Source organism: Neofelis nebulosa, chromosome 3, assembly GCF_028018385.1.
Source record: "Neofelis nebulosa isolate mNeoNeb1 chromosome 3, mNeoNeb1.pri, whole genome shotgun sequence".
Classification (NCBI taxonomy): Eukaryota; Metazoa; Chordata; class Mammalia; order Carnivora; family Felidae; genus Neofelis; species Neofelis nebulosa.
In genome coordinates this window covers 3529858-3551254 of record NC_080784.1, presented here as the reverse complement: position 1 = coordinate 3551254, position 21397 = coordinate 3529858, and the positions used below count along the sequence as shown (strand labels likewise).

The following is a 21397-nucleotide window of genomic DNA, read 5'->3' as shown; positions in this document are numbered from 1 at the left end:
CCTGAATGAACTTGAGCCATTATTTAATTCTTTAACGTGGAGATTTACAGTAGATGACCCCAAGCAACTCTCTCCTTTTCCCTAAGTATTCTATGGATTCAGAAGATATTTTAGGAAATTTAAAAGAGCTAAAGTTACATTAATCTATTTAAATGATTATTTTACTAAAAACATATAAAACTAATGGCTCACAGATATTTCTAGATGTACCATCTTTAAAAAAATAGTACAATACACTTAACAAATGTTAATACTGTTTTCAGCTCTAGTCTCATACGTTTTTACACAATTCTAATAAACTTATTAATAGAACAAGGCCATGCTTAGAAGTAGTATGTGGTTGAATTGTCAGTTTGAAATGGAACTGATGTTAATATTTTTCTTTGCATAGAAGTATTATCATAGCCCATAAAATTAGACCAAGGTACAAATACGGCTGTCCATAAAAACAGGGCTTTGACATGTTTTGATGGACTTGTCATGTGTCCAGTAAAATAACAATCAACTCAATAAAAAAAAATTACTGTAATTGATTCCGTGTGTGTCCCTATGCCTTTAACTTCCTTGATGAATCTTAACAGTCAGGTTGTTCATATGGACAGACACCACAAGTATCAACTTCTGTATTCCTAAAATGGTGAGCTACTAATTGGAAATTAAACTCATCCTTATGTGCATGGAAACAGAGGACCGCGGAGCACAATTTCTTTCACTTTCAGAGGTTTTTTTCTAGGTGTATATTAAAATAGACAGGAACTGCTGAAGGCTTCTTCTGTAGTCTTTAGGATGGAAAGAAGTAATTTATTAGCCAGGTACAAAACTGATGTCAATAAGGAGCCAGGTAAACTCGATTCTGAGGCCAATTAGATGAGAGACAAAACTAGAGTAGGTGAGCACCCACTCCAGGGGCTGTGTGTGTGTGTGTGTGTGTGTGTGTACGTGTACATATTCCCCAACCCAGGAGCTGTGTGTGTGTGTGTGTGTGTGTGTGTGTGTGTGTCTGCACGCACATGTGTGTGTACATATTTCCCACTCCAGGAGCTGTGTGTGTGTGTGTGTGCATGTGTGTACACATATTCCCCACTCCAGGGGCTGTGTGTGTTTGTGTACATATTCCAATCCATTGCTGGATGTAACTAATATCCTGACATAATTACCTTACATGTGTCCGTGTTCCCTTGTCTCACTGTCGTTGGATTGGAATTTAGCTGACGGTGCTTCTTCCGCTTCCAACCACAGCAACAACCTCATTACCGGTATCTGTGCCTAGGTGCTTACAGTTTGATCTCCCAAAAATAGGGATGAAGCACACCCATTACCACAAAGTAGATAATAGAGATAATATCAAAGCTGCTGCTAACAGAATTATCTGAGAACCGTGGTTAGGTTTGTTCTAGTCTCAAACATTTGACTATAAGATGAAAGGAGACAGTTTTATATGAAGATTTTATTAAGTGTTGACCTTTTTGTTGCATTGAATGTCATAGTTAGTGCATCTCTCTGTATCTCTATTTGCCTCTCTCTTTCTTCTGTAAGATAGTGGCTCTTTTATGGCTCATGAGTTGTGAAAAATATGCTGAATATATTGATTTTAAACTTCATTATCCCAGGAGCATATTACTTTCTGTGGCTCCAATAATGGATATTCCTCAATTAAAGAAATAAATAAAAAGATTTAATCATTGTAGAACTCAACTGAGAAAGGTGTCAACATGAAGATTGGGGTGTTCACTGGTAAAACACTTCATCGTTTCCATGTTGGTGACGGAAACTGCTGCTCTCCCTTGTGGCTCTGTGTCCTTCTCCACGTGCTGATTGTGGAGGTGACTTTTTAAAGAAGACTCCTTGAGAAAGCTTGTTACATGTTAGGAAGGAAGAACCGATAGAAAATGAGGAAGAATGAGATGTTGGATTAAGAATACCTGAAACTTGACTCGAGTTCTGTCATTCAAAGTGACATGTTAAAATTTCATGAATTTCCTAGTGTTATTTTATTTTAGAATATGCATTATCCCTTTAAACTGCAACAACAAAAAGCCAGCACCCAAACCCATTACAGTCTTCTTTAATTTTAAAATACAGTCATCCTTTTATGGGACATCTTCCAGGAAACTGAGAAGGAGCATTTTATCTGATCTGACTTTGCTCTAGTGACACTGAACACTGCCCTGATCATCTCTAATGTGCTAGGTTTTTCTACTTGATGACTAAGGCTGTCATCACAAAGTACCACAGATAGGGGGCTTAAGCAGCAGAAATGTATTGTCTCCTGGTCCTGGAGGTGAGAGGTCTGGGATCCAGGTGGGGGTGCTCCTGGTTTCTCCTGTGCGTCTCTTCTTGGCGTATAGCCTCTGTCTCTCCCTGGGTCCTCACCTGGTCGTCCCGTGCCTGTCTGTGTCCCCATGTCCTCTTTGGACTTCAATAAGATTAGATTAGGGCTCATTCCAGTGTCCTTCCTGAACTTTAAAGTTCTCTCTTTAAAGTCATTATCTCCAAACACAGTCACCTTCTGAGGTACTGGCAGGTAGGACTTCAACATATACATTGGGGTAACATAATTCAGTTCATAACAGGTTTTTTTTTCTTCTTAATAATTTTAACTGCTCTGATTGGCAGTTACACAAGAAGTGAAGTTGTAGGTTCTCAGTCCCTTTGCAAAAATAAAGATGCTGCATAAATCTCAAAGTGAACCATGTAACCTGATGAGATGGGGACTACATCTAGCAGCGAGGGCCACATTCTCCCACTCGTACGTAGTGAGCTTCCTGGGAATGGGCCGCGCAATGTAGAAGAGCCAGAGATGTCAGACTATGAGGGGGCGTTGAGTTCACCAGCAGGGATTGTTGTAGATGACTCCCTGGAAGTGGGAATACAGCTTCTGTATCCAAGAGAGCAATTCGTCTCAGGAAGTATCGTGGCGGCAGGGCTAATGGTGGTTGACAATGTACCGCACTTGTTTCTGTTTTTCTTAATTTAATTAATTGTTTCAAATCTGCATCCAAGTTAGTGAGCATATAGTGCAACAATGATTTCAGGAGTAGATTCCTTAGTGCCCCTTACCCATGTAGCCCATCCCCCCTTCCCACAGCCTCTCTAGCAACCCTCTGTTTGCTCTCTGTATTTAAGAGTCTCTTATCTTTTGTCCCCCTCCCTGTTTCTATATATTTTTGCTTCCCTTCTGTTATGTTCATCTGTTCTGTGTCTTAAAGTTCTCGTATGAGTGAAGTCATGTGATATTTGTCTTTCTCTGACTCATTTTGCTTAGCATAATACCCTCCAGTTCCATCCATGTAGTTGCAAATGGCAAGATTTCATTCTTTTTGATTGCCGAGTAATACTCCATTGTATATAATATACATATATATGTATATGTAATGATATATGTATATACATATCTATATCACATCGTTCTTTTATTTTTAATTTTTAAAAATTTACATCCAAATTAGTTAGCATATAGTGCAAACAATGATTTCAGGAGTAGATTCCTTAGTGCCTCTTACCCATTTAGCCCATCCCCCCTCCCACAACCCCTCCAGTAACCCTCTGTTTGTTCTCTGTATTTATGAGTCTCTCATGTTTTGTCCCCCTCCCTGTTTTTATATTATTTTTGCTTCCCTTCCCTTATGTTCACCTGTTCTGTATATTAAAGTCCTCATATGAGCGAAATCATATGATAGTTGTTTTTCTCTAATTTCTCTTAGCATAATATCCTCTAGTTCCATCCACATAGTTGCAAATGGCAAGATTTCATTCTTTTTGATTCCTGAATAATACTCCATTGTATATGTATACCATCTCTTCTTTATCCATTCATCCCTTGATGGACATTTGGGCTCTCTCCATACTGTGGCTGTTGTTGATAGCACTGCTATAAACATGGGGGTGCATGTGCCCCTTCGAAACAGCCCACCTGGATCCCTTGGATAAATACCTAGTTGCACTTGTTTCTATTAACTATGTGTTAGATAGTAAGTCTGTTTCTTGAATATTTAAAAATTTCAAATGTGTGGGGCGCCTGGGTGGCTCAGTCGGTTGAGCGTCCAGCTTTGGCTCAGGTCACGATCTTGCAGTTTGTGAGTTCAAGCCCCGCGGTGAGCTCTGAGCTGACAGCTCGAAGCCTGGAGCCTGCTTCAGATTCTGTGTCTCCTTCTCTCTCTTCCCCTTCCCCACTCATGCTCTGTCTCTCTCTGTCTCTCAAAAATGAATAAATGTTAAAAAAAAATGTAATTGTTTCAAATGTACAAGAAGGTGAAAAAATACACATATGGACTCATTTCTTAATGTAATTAATTTTAGGATTTTGTCAAAGTTACCTTAGGCTCTGGTTTTTTAAAGAGGCAATGAGTACGAAGAAATTTAGGGCAGAAGACATGAATAGACACTTCTCTAAGAAGACATCCAGATGGCCAACAGACACATGAAAAGATGCTCAGCGTCACTCCTCATCAGAGAAATACAAATCAAAACCACACTGACATACCACCTCACACCGGTCAGAGTGGCTGAAATGAACAAATCGGGAGACTACAGATGCTGGAGAGGATGTGGAGATACGGGAACCCTCTTGCACTGTTGGTGGGAATGCACACTGGTGCAGCCGCTCTGGAAAACAGTGTGGAGGTTCCTCAAAAAATTAAAAATAGATCTACCCTATGACCCAGCTAGCACTGCTAGGAATTTACCCAAGGGATACAGGAGTGCTGATGCACAGGGGCACTGGTACCCCAATGTTTATAGCAGCACTCTCAACAATAGCCAAATTGTGGAAAAAGCCCAAATGTCCATCAACTGATGAATGAATAAAGAAGATGTGGTTTATATACACAAGGCAATACTACATGGCAATAAGAAAGAATGAAATACGGCCTTTTGTAGCAACGTGGGTGGAACTGGAGATTGTTAACGCTAAGTGAAATAAGTCAGGCAGAGAAAGACAGGTACCATATTTTTTCACTCCTATGTGGATCCTGAGAAACTTAACAGAAGACCATGGAGGAGGGGACGGAGGAAAAATAGTTACAGAGAGGGAGGGAGGCAAACCATAAGAGACTCTTAAGGACTGAGAACAAACTGAGGGTTGATGGGGGTGGGGGAGAGGGGAAAGTGGGTGATGGGCATTGAGTAGGGCACCTGTTGGGATGAGCACTGGGTGCTGTATGGAAACCAATTTGACAATAAATTATATTTTAAAGAAAAAGGAATTTAGGGGCCCCGCCCATATCCAATACCACATGTACCTCTCCTAGCATGAAACGGTATTGTGAAGCGGGGACATGCTTGTCCATGTTTTATGGTTAATGCTCTATCTCTGTCTGTCCATCTACTGGTCTGTCTGTCTATCTCTCTGTCATCTAACTATGTATCTCTATCTATATCATCTCCTATCTCTCTACAGACACACATACTTTATCTTCGGTCCACTTTGGAATTTTTACACAATTGCTATCATATTTATCTGCAAATAGATTTCTTTACGCATCAGTATGCTGCTTAAAGAATCATCTATGCTGATCCATGTTATCTAGTTCATTAATTTCAAATGTGTATAGAATTCCTTTCCATGGCACTTTAAATTCTTTTCTAAAATTCCAAAGTATGAGTTAGGATGTAGGTTTCCCCATACAGAACAATACCAGAACAAAGGTTTGGCTATGGAAATAATACTCGCGCACAGGTGCTGAAGTTTATAGAAATATAAGTAAATCCTCAGTTTTCCTGGATGTTACCAAATTATTCTCCAAAGTGATTCTACTTCTACGTCATTGCATGAAAGTTTCTATTTCCCTGTACACTTACCATACTGTCAATACAAATGATGATAAAAATTACTTTTATTTCAGTCGTTCCTGCTTTATAGGCAAGGTTCATATGATCTATGTGTTATGTGTTAAAAATGTGCAAGTATTTTGATTGGCTCTTGCTTTTTGTTTTTTAATCAGGGAATATATTTGCTGCTTTATTAATTCGGAACTCTGTGTTTGGGAAATGAATAGCTGTATATTATACATTTGGACCCATAAATTTAGTAAAAAAGCTAAAGGTAGTCTGCATTTTGTAGGTGCTAGCTCGTACCTGAACTTTTTTTTGTCTTTCTGTTTCATTTAGGTTCTTCTGGTCAAAGTCCTCTGTTAGTGGTCTTAAGTGGGAACCACACTGAACAATCCAATTTTACAAGCAGGAGTAATCAGTTATATCTCCGCTGGTCCACCGATCATGCAACCAGTAAGAAAGGATTCAAGATTCGATATACAGGTTAGTAAGTGAGGTTTAGTTTAGCAGAAAGGTGTTTTTAATACAAGTGATCTGCATTAGTTAAAAAGTAATTTAGAGATTTGTAATGTAAACCTAATCCCCAAAGATGAACGATTAACTCCCATAGAAACAATATGATGGGAAACGCTCTGAGAGAGACAGATCTCTAAACTACAGTCGGGAAAACAAACCATTTATTGATTAATATTGTTTTTATATTTTTATTTATTTTTAAGAGGGGGGAGGGGAAGAGAGTCGGGGAGACAGAGGATCCGAAGCAGGCTCTGTGCTGACAGCAGAGAGACTGATGCGGGGCTCAAACTCATGAACCATGAGATCGTGACCTGAGCCCAAACCAGGCATGTAACCGAATAAGCCACACAGGCACTGCTTGTTGAGTAATATCTTAAAAATTATTGCTAAAATCATAAAACCTTGAATTGAATTAGGGAAAGCAAAGGCATTTCCTCTAAAAGATAAAGTAACATAATATAAGTAGGGTTAAATGCTAAGGAAACAAACAGGAAGAGATATTCATATTGCTACTAGTTTTATAAGTGGTAATAATCTCTTAATAGCATGTCTTTTTATTGATTATCTATCTGTATATCTCTATATACTTGGAGACTCTATTCACATATATATACATATGTATATGAACACTTACAAAATTAATACATGTTTGCATATATATTTGTCAACATTTAAATCATTTTGTCCTTTACCCATGTATTTTAATTATTCTCTGCCTATGTTTTTCATATTAAGTCAGTCAATATATTTATGTCCTACGTAAATATATGTATGTCCTACTAAATATAATTATGTCCTACTAAATCCTGCATACATTTGTAATATGACCTAATACCTAATGTTTATACTGTCCTACCGAAGCAGTAGACAGACAATTTAAATTCCTCATATATTTTAATTACTAAGAAAAAAGTATACACTTTTTTCAGTATCTCACTCCACCATATCCCATGGTGATAAGTGAGGTGCATTTCCCTAAGGAAGAAGCCCGTTAGACGCTTTCAATTGAGCGATGATTCACCAGAGGATTACTGATTCCTATGTTGGTATTTTACATGGTCAGTGCCGAGAAACCTCCTGAAGGGGGAACAGCAAAAAGTCATAGTAGTTTGGTTTTTTTTAAGTCTGTTTATTTTGAGAGAAGGAGAGCAGGGAAGCCAGGGAGAGGCAGAAAGAGAGAGAGACAGAGACAGAGAATCCCAAGCAGGCTCCACACTGTCAGCACGGAGCCCAATGTGGGGCTTGAGCTCATAAGCCATGAGATTATGACCTGAGCTGAAGTCAAGAGTTGGGCACTTAACCAACTGAGCCACCCAGGTGCCCCCAAAAGTCTTAGGTAGTGTTTAAGATTTCAGCTCTTTTGTTGGGAGATATGAAATCATAAAAAGGTATCAAGATTTGAAAAGGCTCTTGATGTGCAGACAGTGGGCCTGAAAGTCTTTCTCTTCCTTTATGAAGTTTAATAAAACGCACCCAGACTTCCGTTTCTCCCCCTTTCTCTCCAAGTAGTTACTCAAAATGCTTATTAACAAAGAGCTCAGAGCGCCTGGGTGGCTCAGTCGGTTGAGTGCCGACTTTGGCTCAGGTCACGATCTCGCGGTCCGTGAGTTCGAGCCCCGCATCGGGCCCCTGTGCTGACAGCTCAGAGCCCGGAGCCTGTTTCAGATTCTGTGTCTCCCTCTCTCTGACCCTCCCCCATTCATGCTCTGTCTCTCTCTGTCTCAAAAATAAATAAACGTTGTAAAAAAAATTTTTTTTTTAAAAACAAAACAAAAAAAAAAACAAAGAGCTCACCGTTGAAATTGCTTCCACTGGAATGAGTTACGAGAGTATTAGGGCACTGACAGGATTTGTGCTCGTCATGTTCCTTGTTTTGAAAACTAAACACTGAGCCCTTTAGAATTGCCTGAATGTATTTCCAATGTGCAAAAATGGACAGTGCAGGGGAGATCATAGTGAACATCACCTGTCTCCTATCTCTGGAAGATTGCTTAGTAGCATGGTGATAGGACTGTACCTTGAATTCTGTCTTTCAAAGGATATTTTAGTTCATTATTGAGCCATAAGTTCTCTGTTAAACTGTGTTGGGGGAGTAGGCAAATGGAGAATTTCAGAGAAGGCTGTAAATTTTTTGTTTCGTCAGTGGGTATGTCATCTGACAGATGATTTTCACAGATTTTCACAGATTTGGTGATTGAGTTACTTCTGCTAGGGGTTCATCACCGGTGGTTCTAGAGCAGTGATCGCATGAGCGTTTCTCTGAAATACAGCAGCATGGGCCGGGGAGCGCCAGCCTGTAATAGGACCACACGTCGTATCTTGAGCCTCCGTCTGTCTCACACATGTGACGTATCGGTCATCCGGACACAGGAGCAGTACAAGTGACCACCACAGTTTGAAACTGAAAGTGAAAAGGACAAAGCAAGTGCTGTGCGAGGTGGCTCTAGTCAGTGCAGCAAGGTGTGCTGGGCCTTCCGTACCAAAGGAAGCATGTGAGCGTCTGTGTTGGGATAAAGATGCACACTGGGTGCTCATGTACCCGGAAGCCCCAGATATCTAACTTGCCGTCCTCTCCCCTAGTGGATGCCTCCCCAATTTTCCAACAGTTTGGTGATTGCACATTACGTCTTTCTATATCCAGGAATCAAACAGGCAGGGCCTCATGCCCAAATCTTTCCCTTTTCGGTGCTCTACACCCCCCGCCCACTGCCCCAGGGCCCCTGCATATCTTGTTTTAGGTGAGTGAGGAAAGGAGGTATTTTGAGAGTCTGGCAATACAAAAGAACATAGTAAAGAGAAGAGAAGATGGACAGTTTTCAGACTCTACGGAGTTAGACAATCTTGCGCATTATATCCCTTAACAGAATGAACTGTGACAAAAATCACAGGTAGTATGCAGTGAATTCTGAGGTCTCCCTGTCCCTTCAGGGACATTTCAGATGTTATCTCATCTCTACCGTTGGAACAGGGTTTTACAGTCTGCTCCTTCTTCCTATAAATTATCTTTTTGTTTTGTTTTGTTTTGTTTTTGCAGCTGAAGGCCAGGGTGCCTTATTCCTTTTCTAAAATAAACATCTCTGTTGATTCAAAACTTACAAAATTTAGTGTAGAAGGAGGACATGGAAAATGGCATGGCAAATAGGGCAGTGAATCACAAGTTTCTCACAATAGTTAGTGAATTTTAACTTAATAAAAAAGAGTCCATTAAAAAAAATGAAATGGTATTTCAGACGATCATCCAGCTGAGAATATTCTCTGAGGATGCTTCTCACAGGATCATGGTTGGACACATAGACATTGCTTCTGGGCAACGCTATGATATAAAACCTTCAAAAAGTTGCTTCTGAATTTATTTCCAGGGAAAGGTTCAACATTAAGCATTCAGACCTGTATGTGTGTTCTTTATGGAACCCCCACAGGGAAGGAGGACATTTAAACCTCTTCTTTCAAAAGGAAACACATTTCCAGAACTTCACTACTTTCTTTATTTTATTGTTTTAATATATCTGAAGGGACTTAGTAGGACTATACGCTGCAACGAAACTGGTCTTGTAAGAATAGGAATACATTCTTTCTCTAAATGAATAAATAAGATGTCAGTCTTCAGCCTTTGAAATGTTATATTCTGTGTAGGTAAGACTGTTTTATTTTAACAAATGCTTGTCCTCCATTTTAAAAAAGTTCCTTCAAAGGCGGTGATTAAAGCTCTTGTAAGATTTTTATTGACCTGGAGTAGTGCATTTTCTTCAGATTGTATTCAAATCCCGTATGTTAGAATATGTTAGAAAGAAGCTTAATGTCTACATCACCGTGCAATGCACAAGATCCACTTAGCCACAGTGACAAGGAAAAAGTTAATGGCTGTAATTGCAAAATGTTACAATCTTCTATTTTTCCTTTTTTTTGGATACTTTTCCTTTTTTTTTTTTTGAGAATTGTTTTGTTTCACATAAGGTGGCCAGTACTGGACCTTACCATTTCTAATTCTGGTGGTCAGTAAGCTTATTTAAGTGGGTTAGCTTTAAAAGGATGAGTGAGGGAATTCAGTTTGATTTTTCCATGTATTTCCTTACAATATTTTAGCCAGAAAGTCGAGATCTCCCTTCACTCTGGGTAGCAATTGCACGCAATCTAAACTTCAAAATAAGAGATTGAACCTTGGCTCTGGGCTTTGGGAAATTTGTTGTGTTTTTGTTGTTGTTGTTGTTGTTTGTTTGTTTTTGTTTGTTTGTTTTTTTAGACTTTATTTTTTCAGAGTAGTTTCAGGTTCGTAACATAGCAAAACTGAGGAAATGATATAGAGACTTCCCACGTACCCCCTACCCCCACAAGCACAACGCAGGCCTCCCCCGTTATCAACATCCCCACCACATGGTGCATTTGTTATAATTAGTGAACCTACACACACATGTCATTATCACCCAGAGTCCGTGGCTTACATTAGGGTCACCCTTGGTGTTGTACGTTCTGTGGGTGTGGATCAATGTATCCTGGAGTGTATCCATCATTACAGTGTCATACATGGTGGTCTCACTGCCCTAAAAATCTTCTACTCTCCACTTGTTTGTACATCCCGCTCTTTGGCCCTTGGCAACCACTGACTTTTTAGCGTCTCTCTAGTTTTGCCTTTTCTAGATGATCACATAGTTGGGATCACACAGTATGTAGCCTTTTCAAACTGGTCTCTTTCACGGAGTGATACGCATGTAAGGTTCCTTCATGTCTCTTCATGGCTTGACGGTTCATTTCTTTTTGCTGAAGAATATTCCATTGTCCGGATGGACCGCAGTTTATTGATCTGTCACCTACTGAAGGGCCCCTTGGTTGCTTCCAAGTTCCAGCAATTATGAATCAAGCTGCTGTAAACATTTATGTGTAGGGTTTTTTGGACGTGTGCACATACATTTTTAAGTTCTCTGAGCGAGAGAGTTTTAGTTTTGTAAGGAACTGCCACCATCTTCTGAAGTGGCCATTTTGTATTCCCACAGCCAACGAATGAGACTTCCTGTTGCCCCTTACCCTTGCCAGACTTTGGTATCTGGGGATGTGTTTTAGACCAAGTCGACATATTGGTGCTTGATTTCCCAGTACCTAAACAATAAAGATACCTCGTGTATATCGCTCTCATCGAGGAACTGCAGCAGTGCCTATGTATCTGTTTACATCTGTATGTGTTTGTGTGTCCCTAGCACCCTACTGCAGCCTGACCCACACTCCGAAGAATGGAGGCATTTTCAACAGGACCACGGGGGCGGTTGGAAGTCAAGTGCATTATTTTTGCAAGCCTGGGTATCGCATGATCGGCCACAGCAACGCAACCTGTAGACGGAACCCAGTTGGCATGTATCAGTGGGATTCTCTCGCCCCGCTCTGCCAGGGTAAGAGATGTGCTTTTTCTTCCCCCAACTCGGATTAAATTTAGTGGTCTTATTTTCACCACATTTTGACAATTACTGAAGTGGTGACTATGGCTAAAAGGTAAGGAAGAATGGAATATGGGTTCATAGAAGTACAAATTAAACTTTCCACAGACCAGGCAAACATTTCTGACATTTACACTAGGCTTGATTTAGCTTTTTCCAGCCCGAGTTCAGAGGACGGTTGAACAGTCACTAGATGCTGCGTAGGGTTATCCTCATCCTTACTTGTACCGCATTTTGAAGTAAAAAATACGTTATTCAATTTAGATTCCAAAGAGTTTTTCTTGACAGTTGTATTAATTAAAAAATCAATTACTAAAGCCCCCTTTTTAAAAAATTTAGATTAAAAACCCATTCGTTGAGCCATATGCCGTATATTTCATTTTCTTTTGGTCATTTGAATTTAGGGCTTATTAAAGTTGATTTCAATATTTCATGCCTTTTTTGGTATTTTATCTGTCGTACGCATAAAAATCAAATTTCAAACAAGTCATTTTCATTTTAATTGAAGGCTTTGAAGTCATGAAATTTTCATAGTTTTGTCTTATCGAGATTTATATTCATAACGAAATATATTGGTCTTTGAGAGCTAATTATGATTTATGAATGGAGCCTCATATTGGTTTCCTTTTTTCTGTTTTTTTTTTTCATAGATATTAGACTTTCTGGTATTGCTCTGTGAGACAATAATGGATATTTATCACACTAAATATATGTGTCCTTGACCACAAGGAGTTAATCAGACACTTAGCTTGCATTACTGATGTTCTAGCTACTGAAATTCTTTGTAAATATAAGACACACACAAAGTTCTAACAGCTTCTTTCATTAGGAATGATGATTTGGTTCTTTAAAAGAGTACTTTTTCTTTCTTTCTTTTTCTTTCTTTCTTTCTTTCTTTCTTTCTTTCTTTCTTTCTTTCTTTTTCTTTTTCTTTTTTAAAGAGTATTTTTTTTTCTTTCAAAAGAAGTGATTCTCATTTTCTTTAAATGCTCTGTTACTCTGTGACACAGATTCTATTGCCCAGAGTGTAGCCCCGGGGGACTATGTGTCATTAGCACAGGGGAAGAATGCACGTGGCGATAGTTGTACCCAAACCCGCAAAGCGGACAAGGAAGGGAGGGGTGGATCAGCATGGCAGAAATTCCAGAATCAGGACCTCTAGAGTCTGAGTCACAAAGGAGAGCCCAGGTGGAAGCTGCCGTCAAAGTCAACAGCGCTCAAAGGCACTGGGAGAGACCTTGGTGTGGTGACAGGGACACGGGAGAGGCGACACCCGAGGCCTGGGCGGGTCCATCTTCCTGCTCCGTGAGGACTTCTGGAAACCCCTGTGTGGCTGGACACGTGGCTGCTCCAGCCACCAATGGCCGACAGGAAGAGGACAGTGTCTGCAGGCTGTTTTGCTGATACGCCGTGACCTCTCTCTCCGGCTTCCATTTCCTCCCTCAGCGGAACTGTTCGAGGCTGAATTAAATGACGCAGAAACAGGGCACCAGAGGCCAGATCCTTCGGGAATACGTGCTGTTTGGGCCGAGGGACCTGAGTGAAGGTGATCATGCTGTGTGTTGCTTGCGTTGTGCAGAACCCAGACGTAATGATGCTGCGGTGGGGGCTGTTGGAATCCCACAACACACTTGGCGGTGGGAAATCAGATCGTCTTCCTTGAGATTTCTTCTGGGAGGTCAAGGCCCCAAGTGATTGCATTCTCAACTCATAACATGTCTCCATGAAGTATCATCTTCCTCCCACAAATCCAGTTTTCTACACTTTTTATTAAGTCTGCTGTTAACCAGGCAGTCAGTATGATTGTGGTCTTTCTTCCTAAACTATGACTTCTAAAACCTGGAGGGCACTTAAGAATAATCTCCTTCACTTTACTTGTGTTAAAGTATTTGGAACTGAAACACATAAAAGGTAATGTGACTTCTCAATAATCATAAAAATGTTGACCCAGAATCCAGACCTTCTGCCCAAACTTCAGCGTTGGAATCAAATTGTTTTCTGCTGAAAGGACTTCTATTGTAAAAAGTCTTGCGGGCACCGGTTCTAGAGGTAATCTATATTTTTGGTATTTGATTTCATTTACTCTGGAAACATCTTTTATCTTTTAGTCATAGGTATCTAAAATTTGTGCAAAATAGCACCTTAATTATAATAACATACAATATATTGTCATCATATGTGAGGCTGTAATATTTAAAAATAAAAACCATGGTAGAAAGTATGCTTTTTGAGGGGCACCTGGGTGGCTTGGTTGGTTAAGCATCCGACTCTTGGTTTTGGCTCAGGTCATGACCTCTCGGTTCATGGGTTCAAGCCCTACGTTGAGTATGGAGCCTACTTGGGATTCTCTCTCTCTCTCTCTCTCTCTCTCTCTCTCTCTGCCTGCCCTTACCCCGCTCACACTCATGCACCCTCTCTTTCAAAATTAAACTTTAAAAAAAAAAAAAGAAAGCTTTTTGAAAGATATTTAAATGATGCAGTACAATTACATAGCATTTTTATCATTTAAAAATAAAATTAAATCTTTAAAATAAATAGTAGAAATGATTTTACAGTTAAATGAAGGCCATTGAGAAAGGATCATAAAATTTTGAATAGAGTAAGCTTTGTAACATATATTGGCACTTTCTACCCTAAAGGTCGTTTACTCATAATTCAAGGGCCATTAGAGTTGATTTAGGTGAATTTATTATGAGACATAAGTGTGTAATTGTTAACAGTATTTAAGAGGGGCCAATTTGATGTGTTCAGCATTAATTATTCCTTTTCCTTTTGTTGCTTATAGAATGTAAAACTTTCACATAATATAAACACTCACCTGACTTCGTAGAAAGCCATTGGCTTGTTTTTCGTCTAGTCAGGTGGAGACTTTGTGGATTATTCCTCTCACATATTAAATCATCTACTCTTTTCTGTGTTAGGCTAAGAGGAGTCTCCTATCCACCCATAAATATTGAGTATTTGTGCTCGGCTGTAAGGAAACAAAATGAATGTTTCCTCCCTTCAAGAGAATCACAGCCTAACCATGAAAAGAGATTGATAAATTATGGCAATTACCATCACATATATCATGACCTAAGTTACATAGCGTTAATTAAACAGCATCCTCCTTCAGGTGCATATAGAAATCTTTTTAGATGGATGCCTCTAAAAAGTAGGATCAGAGAAAACTTACCAACAATTGTAACATCAAAAAGATTGTTTTAGGCTAAATTTGAAAATACTTGAAAAATAAAACACAAGATTATCCTACATTTATTGGGATTTTCCTTCAGTGTTAAAATACAAATACTAAGGGAAACCTATTTTCTACTTGGTTGTTGGTATTTTTATGTATTTATAATTTAAATTTACAGTGGGAAATATATTCTATTTAGAGAAATTTTCACGTTCAGTTTTATGATAATTGAGGATAATTTCAAGTTTTGTTGTTTTTTTTTTAAACAATATTTTGGTCCAAAGAGAGTTAATATAGTGGTGGATTATCACCATCTAACAATGCTGAATTGTTGACAGTTCATCACTGTAGATCATGAAGTTAAAGACTGGGTGAGCTTTTTCTTTAAAATGCTCTGAATTCTATACAGGAAAACAGCTTGCACAACTAGCATAAAGGTACAAGTTTTTACCTCCAGAAACTACAGAACTTTCAAACACGCTCTTACAAATTGAAGTAGAGATATAGTCATACTATATATGTTTACACAACGAGTATACAACTTGTGACATATCTGTTTTCAGACAGACGCAGAGTGACGCTCATCACGACTGTGTTTGTAGCTCAGGGTCATAGGTGGCAGGAGTAAAACCTAAGACAAGCATTAAGGACTCTACACCCACTTCCATTTCAACCCAAACGTGTCTCTGGATTAGGCACTGCACGTACCGAGGCACATTCCCGACCCTTTAATCTCTGATGGTCCAGCGGGAGACACAGACTTGGGAGTCAGTAAGTACAGTTCAGTGTGGCATTCAGCGAGAGCAGATGTGCACTGAGTAGAAGTCATAGCGAAGACCAGGGATATTTTTCCCGTCACTGGACACGCGGGTTGGAATTTGCAGGGAGTGACGAAAACATGGAGCAGCAGAAGGCCCTGCCTGCAAGTTTACGTGGCTTTCACGGCCTCTCCTGCGGTCGATGCCAATGTGTTGGAGAGCTGTGGGCTCTGATCACAAGGTACAGTCATACCTGCATTTTAGAAAGACGGGTGTGGTAGTTGCCTGGCGGCAGGTGGGACAGAGTCTTGTCTGGGATTCAGGGGGGCCTAGAAGTCTGCACTGTGTGCGGGGCAGTGGTCGAGTCCTTGGAAATACGGTGGAAACAGGTCTGTGAGGAAACAGGTAACTGTCTTCTTGGCAGAGCACGGCAAGGGTTGGGAAGAGGAGTCTGCAACGACCTGTAGTTTGGTTTCCTTTGCTGGGAGTCTTGCGATATGGCTCACTGCATATGGGCCCCGGGAGGGAAGGAGGCTCACGGGGCCAGTTCTGATGCACTGCCTGCCGGGTGGCTGTGGGAACGCTGTGCCCCAGTCCAGGCTGGTGCTCCAGGAAGACTGAGTCCTACCCTTATCAGCAAGGGTGCCGCAGTTGCATTCATTCAAGATATCGGGCACGTCATTGTTTGTTTTCCACGAGACAAGACACTACTCTGTAGGCTCCGGAGGGACCAAATCAAATGAATAAAATTATGACTAAAAAGTGCACGTGCTGCCGTAAGTTTCAAACTGAATTACCTCCACCACAGAACAAGCCCTATCCGAGACGTGGAACCGGGTGGCACATTGCGTCACCAGCGGCTGAAAATCCTGTAGCCCACCCTATCAGAGGTCTTGGAGATAATTGGGAACTTAATTAGTGGTGCAAACGTTGAAGTATTTTAAGACTTCTACCAGATTCAGAGATCATCGTGGTTATTTTAATTATTCTTATTTGAAAATGGTGGACTCGGGGCTCCTGGGCGGCTCAGACGTTGAGCATCAGACCTTGGCTGCTTGCCTCATGACCTTGCAGTTCAGGAGTTTGAGCCCCGCGTCGGGCTCTGTGCCGACAGCTCGGAGCCTGGAGCCTGCTTCAGATTCTGGGTCTCCCTCTCTCTCTGCCCCTCCCCTGCTCGTGCTCTGTCTGCCTCTCAAAAACTAAATAAAGATTTAAAAAAAAGTTTTCTCAGTGATTTGAACAGCACTCCTTGTAATCTTACAGAAGAAGAAACACAGTTTATACCTTTCCTAACTTCATGATGGTATTGGTCTCTTTAATTTTTTTAATTGTCTACAATAATACTTTGACACGTTTACTAAAATATTTAACACTTGCGTTTTGATAAATAAGCAACATCAAAGCCTGGAGTGTTGAGGTCATTCCTTTCCAGGTCCCCAGCTGCTGACCCTGTAAACTATATCTGTGCTGTGGTCCCCAGGGCACCCAGCCAAATGCTTTTGTCACCTATAGCATTTGGTAAATGTTTTGAATGTCCCAAGTCCATAAATCTATGGCCTTATAAGACATGCATTCGAGAGTGATTTTTTCCCCCCTTTAAAGATGACCTAATGCCGGAATCTGTTTTGTTTTCTCCTGTTTTCGCTGACTTTTTGCCAGTGGCATCTTAGACACACAGAATTTTCAGAGGAAAAAAACGTCCCTGATGTTGTGAGAGTCCTTATCACTCTAAACCTGTTGCCTGCAAGGTAAAGCAGGAATTTTAATATCTAGCTCTCAGGATTGTTGCGAGGGTTAAAGAAGTAACTTAGAATCAGTCTTCAACACTTGGGTCAGTGCTATCTTATTGTTAGGTCTGGAAGAGGGCGTGAGGGACCTTCTCCAGGCTTAGCCAGGATCCTGTGACTCACAAGAGATTGAGCCAAGGTCACAGCTCTGGACTGTCCTCTCCCAGAGCGAGGCCTCTTCCAAGATAACATAATGGCTTGTAATTAGCATTTAGAAAATTCTGGACAGAATTAAACAAATAGTGGGGATCACCTGTGAGTGAAAAAAAATGTGGGAGGCAAGATGTATTTATTGGTTTTCAGAGAACTTCAGGTTGTGTTTCTCCTGTTGCCTGACCTTTTAAATTATTTTTCTTAGAAAATCTGTATTGGTTCATATCCTCCCTGATAAAGTCAGGCATATCTTCTGTCCTTCAGGCTTCATTTCCTGCCTTAAAGCAAGAAACTCTGCCAAGCAGCTGTTTCCATTATCAATACACTGATCTCATTCATCTTGAAGGGAAGCCTGAATTAGAACTGAAATTTTCTGCATTATCTCAAAGGCCCAGGTAAACTGGTGCATCACAGGGAACCACTTTTGAGTTTCACCTGTTCAAGAGAGAGAGCAGCTCCCAGCAGCCATTTTGTGTTTTCTTCTTTTACATAATATAAATTTTATGGTAATTCTTTTTGTTCGTTTCAAGTTTTTGTTTAAATTCAAGTTAGTTACCAGTGTAGTACTGGTTTCAGGAGGAGAATTCAGGGATCCATCACTTACCTACAACTCAGCCCAACAAGTGCCCTCCTCAGCCCCTCCCCCATCTGGCCCCTCCCCCACCCACCTCCCCTCCAGCAACCCTCAGTTTGTTCTCTATCACTTAGTCTTTTGACTCTCTCTCTCTCTCTCTCTCTCTCTCTCTTTCTGTTTTTAAAGCTTGGGTTCTCAGGGTCTTTTGTAAGCTGCAGCTTTAGCTTGGGGTTGACATTGACTATCGTTTAATGCTCTGCTCGCGTTTTGCACGCAATGAAGAGTAAGAAATACTATCTTTCTCCCAAATTACACGATTAAGCTTCTGTTTGTGAAGTCAGAACTGGAAGATAGAGAGACCTAGATGCCTCGCAGAGTAGAACTGCCAGGAAGGCTGTATTTGCTCAGGTAAAGGTTACCTGTGGGGGACAAGCTGGGCGGATGAGGGAAACGGCTTGGGTAGGTCTGTGAGTCCTGTAGGAGCTGCGTTTTGTCTTCCCAGCTCTTCTGTCTCTACGGATTGCAGTGCTCAGAGGGGACCCTTCCCAGCAACACAAAGACTGAACCTTTGAGATGGGGTTGGAACCCATGTGTTTGACACAGAAATCTATGCTATTTCCATTCTATCCTGCATGTACCCTAAACATTACTGCTGCCCTTTGAAAGGGCATCTTTCAGAAGGCAACTGTTCCTTTTTTAGTTTTCAAAAATAGCAACGTTATTGGGGCACGTAGGTAGCTCAGTCAGTTAGGTGTCCAACTTCGGCTCGGGTCATGATCTCACGGTTCGTGGGTTCGAGCCCCGTGTCAGGCTCTGCGCTGACAGCTCGGAGCCTGGAGCCTGCTTTGGATTCTTGTGTCTGCCTGTCTGCCCTTCTCCTGCTTGTGCTTTGTCTCTCTCTTTCTCAAAAATAAACAAACATTAAAAAGTATAAAAATAGCAACATATCAAAAATTAGGAAGATATTGGGGCGCCTGGGTGGCGCAGTCGGTTAAGCGTCCGACTTCAGCCAGGTCACGATCTCGCGGTCCGTGAGTTCGAGCCCCGCGTCAGGCTCTGGGCTGATGGCTCGGAGCCTGGAGCCTGTTTCCAATTCTGTGTCTCCCTCTCTCTCTGCCCCTCCCCCGTTCATGCTCTGTCTCTCTCTGTCCCAAAAATAAATAAAAAAAAAAAAAAAAAAAAAAAAATTAGGAAGATATATTCAGTGTCCTGCCATAGAGCTTGAGTTATTTTGTAAATCTTAATAATTGTTCTTATGAGCATAAAATGCTCATAAGGTAATTATGACTCTTGGCTTGATTTTTACTCATGTGCCTATTTATTTGCTTCTATGAAATGGTCAAGCTCCTCTGTGTCATGATAATAAGGCAGTGTTTCTAGAAATTTAATGTAATGTGTTTTTTAAATTCCAAATTACCTATTATAATATATAAGAAAATACGGATATGTACGAATATAGGTTATAGTCACCATGCCAGATATAGTTGAAGTTATTAGGTTATGAATCCACATAGTTCACACAGCCCAAATCTGCCAACCCCCCCGCGTTTGCCCCAGATCTCTTTATAAAGGATTTGAGTGATTGGAACTTGGCAATTTCAACCAGTCTCTGAAATTTAGATGTGGACCCACCTGTCCCCAGCATTCACTGACCAATGGGAAGCTGAGGCAATCTGGCTTCACTGAGGCTTTGCTTCCTCATCTGTAAACAGGGATAAGAACACTCCCCGCCGCCTTATTTGAAGGAGTAGGTGAAAACTTTGACATGAAATCTTTACCACAGAGCCAGGTACTGAGAGCCAGGTACCCGAGAAAAAAGGAACTCTGTTATACGATACAAACATATTTCCATCCATGAGTATTTTCAGTAAGTACGTGTTGACTTGCTTTCTGGCAGAAACTTTACAAATGTCTATTTAAAGTCAATAATATTAGGGCATCTGGCTGGCTCAGTCAGTTAGGCATCCAACTCTTGATCTCAGCTCAGGTCTTGATCTCAGGGACATGAGTTCAAGCCCCACATGGGGCTCTGTGCTGGGCATGAAGCCCACTTACATTTTTTAAAGTAAATAATAAAGTCAACAATATTTAAGTGACTAAGCTGGTAATACATTTCTCTTACTTTTCGTGATGAGCAAAATGAGGCACCAGCAAACTTTTTCTATACGGGGTCAGGTAATAATATGTTAGTCTTTGTGAGTCATTTGTCGTTTCTGTGACATACTCATTTTTTTTTAAGTTTTTTCATTTATTTTGAGAAAGAGAGAGTGTGAGGGAGGGAGGGGCAGAGAGAGAGAATCCCAAGCAGGCTCGGTGCTGATAGCACAGAACCTGACATGGGGCTCCAGCCCACGAACCCTGATGAGATCATGACCTGAGCTGAAATCAAGTCGGACACTCGACCAACTGTAGGGCACCCCACATGCTCTTCATTTTTAAATTCTTCAAAATCCCTTTGGTTGAGCCATTTTTTATTGGTGAGCTCTACCAAAACACTGCAGGCTGGTGTTGACCCTCGGGTCATAGCCTGCTGACCTCCGACCTAGATGACGTGCCAGGATCAGACCGGAATTCAGGTTATAATTCAGCCAATAACAGTTCTCTTCTCTAGTTAGTAACCTGTATCTCAGATATGTTGTGGAAGACATCTACTTTCCTCTCTCGTGGTCAAAAACCCGGCGTGATTATTCACCAAATGAAAGAATGTGTTTTCTCTGTTCGTGCCTGGCACGAGTGTGAATCGCGGAGCTCCGTGTTTTCTGTCTGTCTCTGGGACGTATTAATCGTAAAACCAGCAGTGAGTGCAAACATACATTTAGGGTAATTTTGTATCATGGCAGTTGTTGTATGAAGCTCTTGACCTTCCTGGGCCAACAACTACAAAATCCACAAAGCAGTAATTTTTCCAAAGGGAATCCAGAGTCCTGTTGATAAGAGTGCCTCATAGAGGTCAGCCATGTATCTTGCCTTCGAGGAAATTCCTGTGATGTAGTTTTTGTGCTTAACATTGGGAAATGATTCTGACATGAGATACTCAGAATATTTCCCCAAACAGCCAGATAGGACCGTGTGTGTTCCCTGCACCCCTGGAGCATCACAGAAGGGAGTGCCTGCACTGGCAACCGAGAGGGAAGAGTCCATACGGAACTTTCTACTCGGGCATGCGGCACTTTGAAAAGCGATGGCTCCTAAATCAGTTCAAGGCAAAGAGGAGTAAAGATAGGAAAATGACCCAT

General features: G+C 40.9%; 1 protein-coding gene across 5 annotated transcripts in view; it reads left to right on the top strand.

Moving 5' to 3' along the window:
• Positions 1 to 21397, top strand: part of CSMD1 (CUB and Sushi multiple domains 1) — a 2016488-nt gene that overhangs the window by 1869957 nt on the left and 125134 nt on the right. For all 5 annotated transcript variants that reach the window (XM_058719853.1, XM_058719852.1, XM_058719850.1 and 2 more), the window contains 2 exons: positions 6109 to 6255; positions 11478 to 11666. In XM_058719853.1, coding sequence (XP_058575836.1) covers positions 6109 to 6255; positions 11478 to 11666 — 336 coding nt within the window. The remainder of the gene's footprint in view (positions 1 to 6108; positions 6256 to 11477; positions 11667 to 21397) is intronic.